This window comes from Sinocyclocheilus grahami, unplaced genomic scaffold, assembly GCF_001515645.1.
Source record: "Sinocyclocheilus grahami isolate Dianchi unplaced genomic scaffold, SAMN03320097.WGS_v1.1 scaffold586.1, whole genome shotgun sequence".
Classification (NCBI taxonomy): domain Eukaryota; kingdom Metazoa; phylum Chordata; class Actinopteri; order Cypriniformes; family Cyprinidae; genus Sinocyclocheilus; species Sinocyclocheilus grahami.
This window is the reverse complement of record NW_015505765.1, coordinates 480764-493598: the sequence shown is the minus strand read 5'-3', so window position 1 is coordinate 493598 and position 12835 is coordinate 480764. Positions and strand designations below refer to the sequence as shown.

Here is a 12835-nt window from a genome sequence, read left to right as displayed (position 1 = left end):
TTTAAGAGAGTGTATATATATATATATATATATATATATATATATATATATATATATATATATATATATATATATAGTCATGCCATGGTTAGAAGTGAAGCTGGACCTAAACAAAAGCTCTAATAACTGTTACTCAAGAAACATGGAAAGTTCAGACAAAAAAAGTCAAACTTACTCTCACACACAACACACATCAAGAATTAAGTCGGTCATAATACACACAGGTCTTGTCATGAGTTGCAGCAGCTGATCTACTTGGTGAACTGTTGACTACTTGTTTACGGTTAAAACTCGATTGGATTTTTAGAGGCAAATGTTCATTTGCTTATGTATTCAGCTGTAATTCAGGTCCTGTGATGCCTCAATGACCTCAGGTAGTGTGTGAAGCTGATGACTAACCAGAAATGACTGCTTCTGGCATAATGCGCTCCCTCTCCCTCCTTTCCCTCTCTCTATTTCTTTCTCTGCCTGAACTGCCCCAGAGCCATAAGACAATTGACAAGCCGCTAAGAGCAGGGAAAGTCCCACTGGAGACTCTTGGCAGAGGGACAGAAAAGCAGCTCACAATCGAATAAGAGCAAGGCGACTTAATGGACTACAATGTGCTGACTGAGTTTGCAGTGACTGACTTGCACACTACTCTATTATGTGCACTAAAGTCCTTCATTCAGGAGGGCGCTTTATAGAAGCTGTGATGTCACCATCTATTTAACTGTAATGAGATATAAATCTCAAAAATGCCAAACTAGCCAAAAGTACTATGGTACATATTATTTTGATTTTTTTTGTTTTGTTTTAAAATGTAATTTATTCCTGTAATTGCAAAGTTGAATTTTCAGAAGCCATTACTCCATTCATCAGTGTCATACAATCCTTCAGAAATCATGCTGATTTCATGCTCAAGAAATATTTCTGATTATTATTAATTTGAGAGTAACTATGAGGTGCCTCTACAACCTCTTTTCCACAGTCAAGAACCACAGGGATCACAACGATCCATTAAAAAAAACATTCCATAGTTAATAAAGGTGCAACAATAATATGATCATGTACTATAGTCTGATACAGAGGTCTGGTACATAATAACAGTCAGGTTACATAAATAGTGAGTTATCAACATTCACTCCTGGTACTCTTCAAATGGCAAGTACAAGGGATTGTAACAGTGCAACACATTTTAATAAGCATTCCCATCTGTTGTATGTTATGTGCTGTTACTCTCAGGAGATTGTACTGGAGCTGCAGCCATTAAGGGCTGTCTTACAGTGGGCTGAGGGACAGATCAGGAATAACAGCTCCCTCATCTCTTTCTGCTCCACTTTAATTAAACTAGGGGAATAAAGATAGGCTTCGACATATGTTCCACTGAGTTTTCTGCTGAAACAAAGAACATGGATGCACATGCATGTTTTTTTCCACAAGAGCAACCACAAGATTGAACATGATAATATATATATATATATATATATATATATATATATATAGATGGATTATCTCGGCATAGGAGAAGTGCTCACTAACACAGATTTAGACAGATTTACGAACAATATTTGACAGAAATAGGCCTTTTGTGTACATAGAAAAAGTCTTAGATCATTGAGTTCAGCTCATGAAAAATGGGGGCAAAAACAAAAGTGTTGCGTTTATAATTTTGTTCAGTGTATATATATATATATATATATTGTGATGCAGCCAGTCTAGAAAGATAATGACATTTAACTCAAGCCCAAATTATAGTTGCTTATTTTGTTACATAATTTGACATTATTAAATTATCTTAGCCTTTTATTCTGCATATACACTAAAAATATATTTATATTGAAACAGTTTTTATTCACAAATAATTACAAAAGAAATGTCAAGTAACACATTGAATGAAACATGGCATTTTTAAGTAGAAAGTCTGAAATAGTATTTTATTTTCTTGTAAATTTACTTCATGAATGGTTTTATTTACAAATTTGAAAGAAAAAAAAAGAGTGTACACTACGATTATTTTTTTCAGCAAGGATACATAAAATGTATTCAAAAACTGACAAAAGACATATATCTTGTTGCAAAAGATTTCTATTTCACATAAATGCTGTTCTTATGAGCGTTCTATTCACCATAGAATCCTTTAAAAATGTTTCACGGTTTCCACAAAAAAGCCGATTTCAACATTGATTATAATATGCCATGTAACACTAAAGACTGGATTTATGGCTGCTGAAAATTCAGTTTTGACATCACAGGAATAAATTAGATTAAAAATATATATTAAAATAGAAAACAGTTCTTTTAATGTGTAGTACTTTTTCACAATATTACTGTTTTACTGCATTTTTGATCAAATAAATGCAGGCTTGGTAAGTATAAAAGACTTCAAAAACCTTTCTGGCCCCATTTTGAATGGTAATGTAGCTTGAAGACTGTCGATTTCAGTTGACAACAAGTTATTTACAGTACCTGAAGTGGTTGTTTTTGAAGATGGCCTCGCTGTAGGCCACAGCCAGAAGCCTAGGGCTTGCCTGAGCTGCTCCCCCACTTTGGGCCACCTTACTTAGGTGTCGGGTCAGATGAACCAGGAGCTGGTGGTTAGCCTGAGGGACACTGGGAGAGTCAAGGATTCTTTTCAGCTGCTGTCCACACTCCTCCATGCCTTGGGTTTCTAAAAGAGACAGAGAGAGACTGTTGGCAGCACAAAAACACAAACAGCTTCAAGCCCTTATTGACTATCCATATCTATGAAGGGAAATGGGAGCAGACAGAAAATAATATTCATACAAAAGCAAATTGGACACTGGAATTCATCTATTATTAGATATGAAAATATGTGATTTGATTTGAATGTTAAATTTAATCTAAATAGAATACACTCATACTTTTGAATGGCTGTCAATGGATAAGATGCATTTAGCAGCCAGATGATGCAGTAGCATCTACCAGCAGGGACTAAAAGCGAAACATCCACCCTGTGGTTCTAATAATATAGATGTAACTCATCTGAACTCAGACAGCAGCATTGAACATTGGGGCACATTACAAAACCCATGACCTGGGACTGGAAAGTCAGCTCAGCAGGAGTTAAAGTGCTAGCCTAAAATTGCCCTCGAGTCCATTGTCTATGAGCACCCACAAGGACAATGCAGTTATTGCGACAGCTTCCAACATATTGATGAGCTCCTTTGAGATGGGGTTTCCCACAGCAAGAAGGTCAGCATCTGTGATTCAGGCTTATTTAAGCTAAAGTGTACCCTGGTGGCACAGCTAAGATATGTGCATTTCATCCCTAAGTCCCCTACACACAATGAATATTTGTCTTCATCAGCCAGAGGAACATGGATACAGTCTGGATATCAATGAGGGACATAATCCAGTCTGGAAAGTACAGAACGAGGGGGAATTCACTAAGAATGAACTGCTGATACTGCTGTTTATTCACTATGTATGCCTGGTTATAACTCTTGTCACCATAATTTGAAGAATTAACAGTCACTATAACTGATAAAAAAAGTACACAAACACCTAATTTAAACAAAATTTTCTACATGCTTTTCCACATGCAATGTTCTAGGACTTCAGAAATGAAGGAATTTAATTCATACAGACAAAATACAAACAATGTTGAAAATTATTATTGCACACCAAAAAATAAAAAATATTTGGCCAGCCAGATGGGCACCGGTGCTCAAGGCATGAGAGTTACCACTGAGTAATGCTCTTAAAATGAAACTTAGACACTCAATGGGACTCAAAACTTTTACCAGAAAAATAACTTTTTGCACTTTGCATCCACTAAATAAAATTGTCATGCTTTGGGAAGCAATACATTGTCAAGTTGATTTGTGTTAGATTAAAGCTTGAAATTAATTTGATTGTTCTACCCTTAAGTCATGCATCATAAAACTCCTGGAGTTTTGGATAACATGATATTTAAAAAAAATTATTTAATAGTTTGAATTGGTGTGTTGATTAAATTAAGCATATCAAACAAAAGCATGCTTGATTTCACAATTAAATAGATTTTATCCAGGGAAGAGGGAGATAGAGAAAAAAAAAAAAGAAGTATATTATTATTAATACATATTTTAGGATAGGAGAGTTTAGGATATTGTTGTGTTGTGTAATGGTATTCACATTAGTTACACATTCTGACTAGCAAGTTCAAGTCCACCTACAAATGTAAGTTGTTATATTCATAAATAATTTAATTCACTGGTATTCAGCACTGAATTATTTGAATAATTTAAATAAAAATAAATAAATAAACTTCTGTCATGACAACTCTAGGAGGGATATGTTAATGTATTTGGTCTTGGCGGAATAGATCTGCTACGCTGCTGCTGCGGCAGAGCAAGTACCGAGACTTGCTACTGCCAATACATCCACAACATGTTGCTGTGAGCGTGTAAGAAATATTGCTGCTGCAAATATAACATACATGAAATAACCCCCATATAGCATACATGAATCACCTCGTAGCAGCTCTATAAAGGTGGAGCTGGGGAAGGTGGAGGTTTTCTGAAGCAAGCTGCCACTGCTACAGCAAGCACTAGTCATATATTTGAATGTTAAGCAGCGAGCTCATTGGCTACCGATACAGGAGAGAACCAATCAGCTGTGCCCTGTGATAATGATGTCATTAGGTCAGATTGAGATAGACCTATCGGACTGCGCCATCTAGAGTTTCATGCCAGAACTCTGTATATCTTTGCCAATTCTAATAAGATTAACACTGGAGTTGGCCAATTGTACACCAACAGGAAAGCTCTGAAACAGAAAGAGGTCAAGTGTCATTTGAAAACCTGAGAAGGTGCTCGAATTCATTCACCTCTCCTCACCTCCAACATCCTATGCCATTTTAGTATAAGAAAAGTGACTGACCCCCACGGCTAAATTGTAATTGCATTGATCGTCCCTCTGACTAATTGTAAAATAAAGTTTCCCTGTGATCAGGTTCTAGTGAAATCAAAAACCTATTAAGCTTTGCTAATGACCTTCTCTCTCCAAATGTGATTAGTTTGTTGACTTGCCGTTATGCCTGCATCCAATGCAAATCGTCAGGATATTCTAGGTATTCCAGATGAACCAGATAAGTAATACAAACTGCTTGGGAGGGACTTACAATGGCAGAAGGTGAAACCATAAGTAGACCATAAATTACCCATTAAGCCCATATCAGAGTAACAGGAAAAAAAACAAAAACAAATGTTAAACATAAAAAATAAATGGAATATTATTTGTTGAGTCTTTTTCATGAACATACTTTGGTGTAGTATGGAGTAAGGATAGTGAATTTAAAATTGTAAACAATTAAGAACAAACAAAAATTAGGACAGAAAAACAAAGAAGAAATATTAAAGATTTTGCAGTGTTTATAGGTTACTAATAAAATGAAGTGGAATCAGGAAAAAACTTGAGAGTCTTGAGAGAATTCTATAGAACACTATAGGGCTTTTTAGTTTTAGTTAAACTTAAGGGTCAGGACACAGTACAAAACGCAAGGCCCAAGCACAATGGTCCGTCTATGGCATGTATAGATAGAAAAACAATGGAAAATCAGTGCAGTGGAAAGCAAAACAGGTTCTTTGTGAACGGACTCTAAGAGCTTTGGAACTCTAATATAAAAGTAGGCAAAACCTTAAATTTTCCTTAGAATTGTCAAAAGACATTTTGAACCATTTGTCTCGCCATCATGTTGATTGCACTTCTGAAAATGTGCAATTTATCAAGCCTCTACAGACATAGTGTTCTTCTACATTAAACTCACTTGGCTAAAAAAGTAAAAAAGCTAATATCAGGCTAGATTAGTGCAGGGATTTTCCATAACCCAAGTCCCCCTCTATCACAGAGGAACAGTCATGCGAGAAACGACCACCTATTGATCACAGTTTCTCGATGACTCCCATTTACTGGTCGCGATGTCCATCACGAGCTTCCACATGTATTTAATATTTTTCTAAAATCAGCCCATCTGCTGATCTTTAATTTCTTGCCTGCCAGTGGCCCAAATCGATTGATTCCCCCTGCTTGGCTTGATCCATATATTGTTGGAGTGTGCTTTTAAATGCCCAGCTTGTAAAGTGTCTAATCCACTACAAACAGATTTGTTTAGTTCATCAAGAAGCTTTTGCCCCATCCCTATCTCTCCACCAACCCTCATGTTCCTCCATTTAAATGCCTATCAATTAAACTCATTGTCAAATTCAGCCCTCCGATCTGTCTAGCCTAAAACTATTGATCCACCAGGCCTTTGTTTATTGTGCCTGGCACCTTCTGTTGACCACTGGGACACATAATCAGCTATGATCATTTGGGGCTTTACCCCACTCTCCACAGTGACCCTATAGTACCTGCTTAAAATGTGTGAAGAGACATCACATGGCGAAGGACCAAAAGGTTGTGATAATAACTTGAAAACCTTTAGACTGGTTTTAGAGGTTAGTGCTGTAAGTTAAAAGCATTGAAACGAGTCATCACCATGATCCTTTGTGTAAAGGTCACCACTGGCTCTGGATAAAGCTGCCTCAGCTGGTCATTATCTGCTGTTAAAATTTTACAGATGGCTTAGTCGCTGTGGAAGCGCTGACCTACAAAATCTCACATAGGCTGTGGAGGAAAATAAAGGTGTAAATTATAGTGGTTCAAAAGCACGAATTCGACGTCATATGCTTGTATTAAATTGTGTTGGAAATGTAACCTTCTGGCCTTGGTGGGAGCAAAACATTTTTTGTGCAAAAAACAGTGAAAGGAAGAGAAATTGAGAGATGGACATGAAATCAAAACTGTTTTTTGAAACTAAATGGTGGACCGTTTAAAGTCTACAGTTATTTGTGGACACATTACTAAAGGTGTTTTTTATATATTTTATACACAATAAAAAGGAATAAATTCATGAAAAGCCTTAAAAACGTAATAAAAAATAACAATAAATAAACAAATATAAAAATAATAAAATTTTGTTAACAAACATAACTGCAGCACATGTAGATCACTTAAAAGATATTGCATTCAGCAACCAGAAATTGCCATTTGGTTCATTTGAGGTTCATTCAAGCTGGTCTATTGAAGGAGAAAAAGGGGGAGAAAGGAAAATGTCAAATGATCTAATTATTTTCAGTGAAGTTTTCACATCAAATCTAATAATGAAGATTAAAGCTAATGGAATGGTACTGATAAAATGGTCCGAAAAACGTGGATAGGTGAGACAGTGCTGCCTTTTCTGCCTAAGGGAATTAGATTCACCATAATTCCATTTGCCACATTATCTCATCTTTCACTCAGCTGCACCATGCAGGCAACCCAGCTCGCTCACAATGGTAAAAGCTGTGACTGTGTTGCATAAAAAAGGAACAGTTGTCAAAAAGTCATGGGCCTCTAAATCAAAAAGCACCCCTAAGTACATTAACTCCATGGAGAATAGAGATGGAATTAGTTTGTGCTTGCTCTGTAGATCTTAACAATTCCTTCTAGTCAGGGGAAGGAAAGATTATTTTATTTATTTTTTTGCTTTATATTAGCCAGTTGTCTTAGAGATGTCTGCTGACATTCATTTGAGAGTTACATAGAACTGCAAGCTGGACTGCAGTTTGCAAATCTGATTGAGTTTTGCAAGGACACGGAACTAGCTCAAGGTTCTGAAACTACTTACAATATTATATTTTAAAAAGATAACTCGTGTCTCTAAATATACCTCAGGCATTGTCAGTTTTATTTCAAAGCTATAGTTAGATTACACAAAACTCAGTAAGTAAGCTTTAACTCGAGTAAGTTTTAAGCTGGTAAGATTTGCTTGGGTTTGGAGAGTGAAAAATTAAACAATGAAAAATTGAAAAATTATTTTTTTATAAACTTATTTCATAACAACCATAACTTAGGGTAATGGCTGCTTATTGGCTTACCCAGTAATATTTTTATAATATTTCAATGACTTCTATAAAGATACCTTAAAAGGAACAACATAAACAAAACTACTTTTTACTTAATAACACCGAATGTGTGGCTTCACTGCCTTACATCTGAGAGAAACAAGGTTTTCAGATAAAGTAATCAGATTTCTCACAGTGGGAATCACGGTCGGTGTGCGTATGCATGCAGAATGTTTGACTCGGCGCCGCATTGTGATTTTGTGTTTGAAGCTCCCACACCGTGGCAGAAATGGATCTTGGATTTTTCCCTTTTTCTCCCCGCTTGACTCACTTGCATTTTCACCCACACATCAAAGTGTTTCCTGCATGGCTTAGACGCCATACTGTGATCTCCTCATATGAACCAACATTTTTAAAACTGTGATCATGAATACCAAAAGGCGGTTCATTCTGCTATGCTATCCATTTCCGTTTTAGTGATCCAGACAGGATCTAGTTCAAGAAACCAAATTAAAATGCATTCTGTGGAACACAAAATATTTTTTGTTCATATGTTCATACTATGAATATCAATGGGGTCCAGAGTTGTTTGGACCCCAGCATTCTTCAGGATTCTATAGGAGCTTCTTCAACACTTTTTAACACTTTTACATTACATTCCACAAATTTAACCCCCAAAATCAATGCACAAAATGCAAAAATAGTCCACTGATGGGGCTACTAATAATACACTCTCAGAAGTGATAACTCCCATTCCCTTATGATATTCATGACACTTTTCCAGAATTACACATGCTTGGTGCCACTCTGGAGTGGAAAAGTATGGAACAGCATACCTGACCCTGTCCAAGAAACTTTCTGGCTTCGCATGTGCACATAAAGCCACATAAACACACTCACACCCTGTCAAAGCATTCTGTGGGTCAATCCACAAATTCATGCTCTACTAAGCCTACTTTAACCCTTAGTGTTGCTCTTTGGTCCATGTTCCATGTTTACCCAGCACTACCCTTGATCCCTCGCTTCAATTTCTCTGTCGCCTCCTCTATCTTCCTGTCACCAGCCACCCTCTGAAGCAACACAAGAGTCCCAGAGGCTTTTGTTTACGATATTTACGGGTGCAAACAGAGAAATGCATTCAGACATCGGGCTCGCAGAGGACATGCATAGGGGCATTTAAGGCCCTTGTGAATAGAGAATACTCAAACCTCAAAAGGGTCAGTTAGTCTCACAGTTTATTTCAGGTGGTGGACCAGCTTTTTTGCATATACAGTATATTTATTTTTGCATTTATCCAAAGTGTCTTACATTACACTCAGAGAACACATTTCATCAGTGCATGCATTTGAGAAATGAACTCATGACCTTGGTGTAGCAAGTACCATGATCTACTATTCGGGCTACAGGAATGGTTATTAAAACTAAAAAAGACACTTAAAACACCTAAGGATACAGGAAGCAAACACCACAAAGGATGCAAATTAATTACCCTTAATTTTGAACTCTATACTGTACCACTTTTACTAATCCATTATTTTAACAGATCACTGTTTTATTCTCATTTCATTGAAAATAACCAGATTTCTATGTTCATAAATGACCTAGACTGCTGCTACTTTATGAAAATAAATGTTCATAAATGTTGACTTAATTTATGAATTAAGTTTATTAATCAATTCAATTAAATTCAAGTTCATTTCTATAGCACTTTTCGCAATACACATGAAAACAGCAGAAAATGCAGTCAATTAATTAAATGTTTCTTGGTCAGTTATAATAATTTTTATAATTTCATAAAAATGTATTCATTCATTCATTCATTTGTGGTCAACTGGAATCTTTCACGGACTACATTTTGAGAACCTCTTGTGTATTTAATACACGGCCAGCTTTTTGAAATTCTGGTCCCACTTTATATTAAGTGGCCTTAACTACTATGTACTTACACATAAATTAATAATGTGATACAATGCACTTATTGTGTACATGTTTTTACACTATACTTATATTTAAAAAATGCCTGCATATAATTATAGCTGTAATTAGTTTCTGTAATTACATTTATAATTACACTGTTGACTCATTAGACCTTAACCCACCCTTAAACCTACCCATACCACCAAACCTGTCCCTAACCTTACCCACATCCTAACTCAATAGCAGCAAAAGTGTTTTGCAATACAATATGAACACAATAAGTACATTGTACTTATTTTTTAATGTAAGTACACAGTAGTTAAGGCCACTTAATATAAAGTGGGACGATTCTTCTTTACAATGCTAGTACAAGTGCCTTCTCTGTTGATCTCTTTTGACAAAGAAATCTCTGTCATTTCAGTGTTTTGTGAGAGGCTACTGTATATGTGCTTTTGTGTGCCTCGGGGAGATGTGTGCTGGATGTTATCGTAAGCTTTGATGCTGTGTGTTCGTTGTTATGCTGGAGTGATGAAGAGGGCTGTTCCAGTAAGGCACAACCTTTAGGAACAGGGAGGGGAAAATAGCTTCAGAGACGACAGCCCTCATTCCTGTGTGACCACAAGACCCACTGTGGACCCGACCAGTGGGGCCATGTTCCTCCTAAAACTGAACTCAATCACCTCCTTCATTGTTCTGTGATCTGACTCACAGACACCAAAACAAAAGCTGTCATGTCATGGGTGTAAAAATCCCATGAAATGTGGATTGATGCCCATAAATGTAAACATCTGGCAGCACTGTAGATCCTGTCAACAGAGAGTGACAGCTACAGTCAAGATGAAGGATATTTGTTTCATAATGACAAAGATCTTATGAACGTACTTTTTCTTCCCTGGAACACAAAAGGAGATCTTTAGTGGAATGTCCGAGCTGCTCTGTTCAATACAATGAAAGAGGGCTTTAAAGCTACAAAAAAAAGATAAATGCTCCATATTCTGAAGCCATATGATTACTTTCTGTGAAAGACTGACTAAAATTATACAAAATGTTTTAAGTACATGGTAGTTAAGGCCAAATATTATATTTAGAAGAATGTTTACAACCAATATGTTTTGGACAAAAAAAAATAAAAATAATAAGTTTCTCAAACAATCTGATTTAATGTTCCACAGCAGAACGTCCTATAGTTTCGTAATTACGTGAGGGTACATAAATTACAGAAGACAGAGTTTTCATTTTTGGGTGAACTATCTCCTTAAGAAACACTTTAGCGTCCCACGATATCATACAGAATTTTCCAAATCCATGATACTGAGTATATGTTGACAGACTTTTCATTTTTGGGTCCACTGTTTCTATAACTAAACTGCGCCTTCTTTCACTCAGCTCTGTTCCGCAGTTTTTTTGTTGACCAAAAAAGACATTTAGACACCACAATAACAGTCTCGCCCACTTTGTCAGTATATACATATACGCTCACAAACGCTGATACCAGCAACAGTACAATTCATGAGGCCTGTGGCACGCCATTTTCACCCTCTGGGATGGGACAGGAGCGTGGTGAGCGTGCATTTGTGTACGTGCGCGCATGCATGTGCAAGAGTAGAGAGAAGGTGATGAGTGTAAAAAATGTGGGGGAGATTGTCATGTAAACATCTTAGGCAATGAAAGCAAGGGCAAGAAGAGCCAGCACACAGAGAAGAGGGACATGCAGAGACTCAAAACAATCAACAGACACAGACCTACAGAATTACAGCACCAAGAAGGCCTCATTATAAACCCAACAGACTAAACTTCCCACTGATTAAAGCTGCAGGTCATTAAACAACTCTAATCTAATAAAGTGAAAAGATGGCAACAAGAATTAAGAATCAATCTTAATTATATAAAATTACTCTTCCTGGGCTGCTGATGAGAAAATGTGTTTTGGCCACAGATAATAGACTACATGAGTCTAAAATTATTAAAATTTGACAAATAGAAAGAGACAAATAAGCAAACAGAAGAGCAAGAAAGCAAACAAGACAGCAATAAAAAAGAAGGCAAGAAAGAAAAAGAAAAAGAAGAAGAAAGCGGTGCATAACAGACGCAGACTTGTATGTTGTTATTCAGTTTAAGCTGCTGTGAACTCAATTTAATTTACACTGGTTTGGCATTATGTGTCTCCATCCAATCAAGTCTTCGAGGAGGGCATGAAAAGAGTTAAGGAGATGAAATGAGTGAAAATGGACGAATGAAAAGGTGTTGTTCAGAAGAGGGGAGACATAAGAGAGAGTGGAAAAGCAGAGATAACACAACTGTGGCATTACACTGCAGAGGAAGAGAGCTTCACCAGTTATGTAACATGCTTGCCATTGAGGATATCAGGCTTAAAATGGGGCATGATATGGATCATTCCATATGTCTACCTTTCTATCTTTCAATCAATCAATCAATCAATCAATCAATCAATCAATCAATCAATCAATCAATCAATCAATCTATCTATCTATCTATCTATCTATCTATCTATCTATCTATCTATCTATCTATCTATCTATCTATCTATCTATCTATCTATCTATCTATCTATCTATCTATCTATCTATCTATCATACATCCATTGTATCTATCCATCTGTCTACTGTCCATTAGTTCATCTATTAATCATCTATCCATATGTCTGTCTATTTATAGTATCTATCTATGCACACAGGATTGCTATATACATTTCAATGAAACAGAATACATGTCCTGATAGACTGTTTTCTATCTATCTATCTATCTATCTATCTATCATACATCCATTGTATCTATCCATCTGTCTACTGTCCATTAGTTCATCTATTAATCATCTATCCATATGTCTGTCTATTTATAGTATCTATCTATGCACACAGGATTGCTATATACATTTCAATGAAACAGAATACATGTCCTGATAGACTGTTTTAAAAACTGAACGTCTTTTAACTTCACACGCCATCTTAAAATTGCAGCACTCATAGGAGGAGACACTAAAATAAAAACTATGAAATGCATAACAACGGTCAAAAACACCCACATAGCGCATGTTTATATATATATAT

At 36.3% G+C, this 12835-nt stretch overlaps 1 protein-coding gene across 1 annotated transcript in view; it reads right to left on the bottom strand.

Moving 5' to 3' along the window:
- Positions 1-12835, bottom strand: part of LOC107556985 (phosphatidylinositol 3-kinase regulatory subunit gamma-like) — a 176653-nt gene that overhangs the window by 78451 nt on the left and 85367 nt on the right. Inside the window, exon 5 of the mRNA XM_016240264.1 lies at positions 2449-2650. Within this exon, the coding sequence (XP_016095750.1) occupies positions 2449-2650 (202 nt within the window). The remainder of the gene's footprint in view (positions 1-2448; positions 2651-12835) is intronic.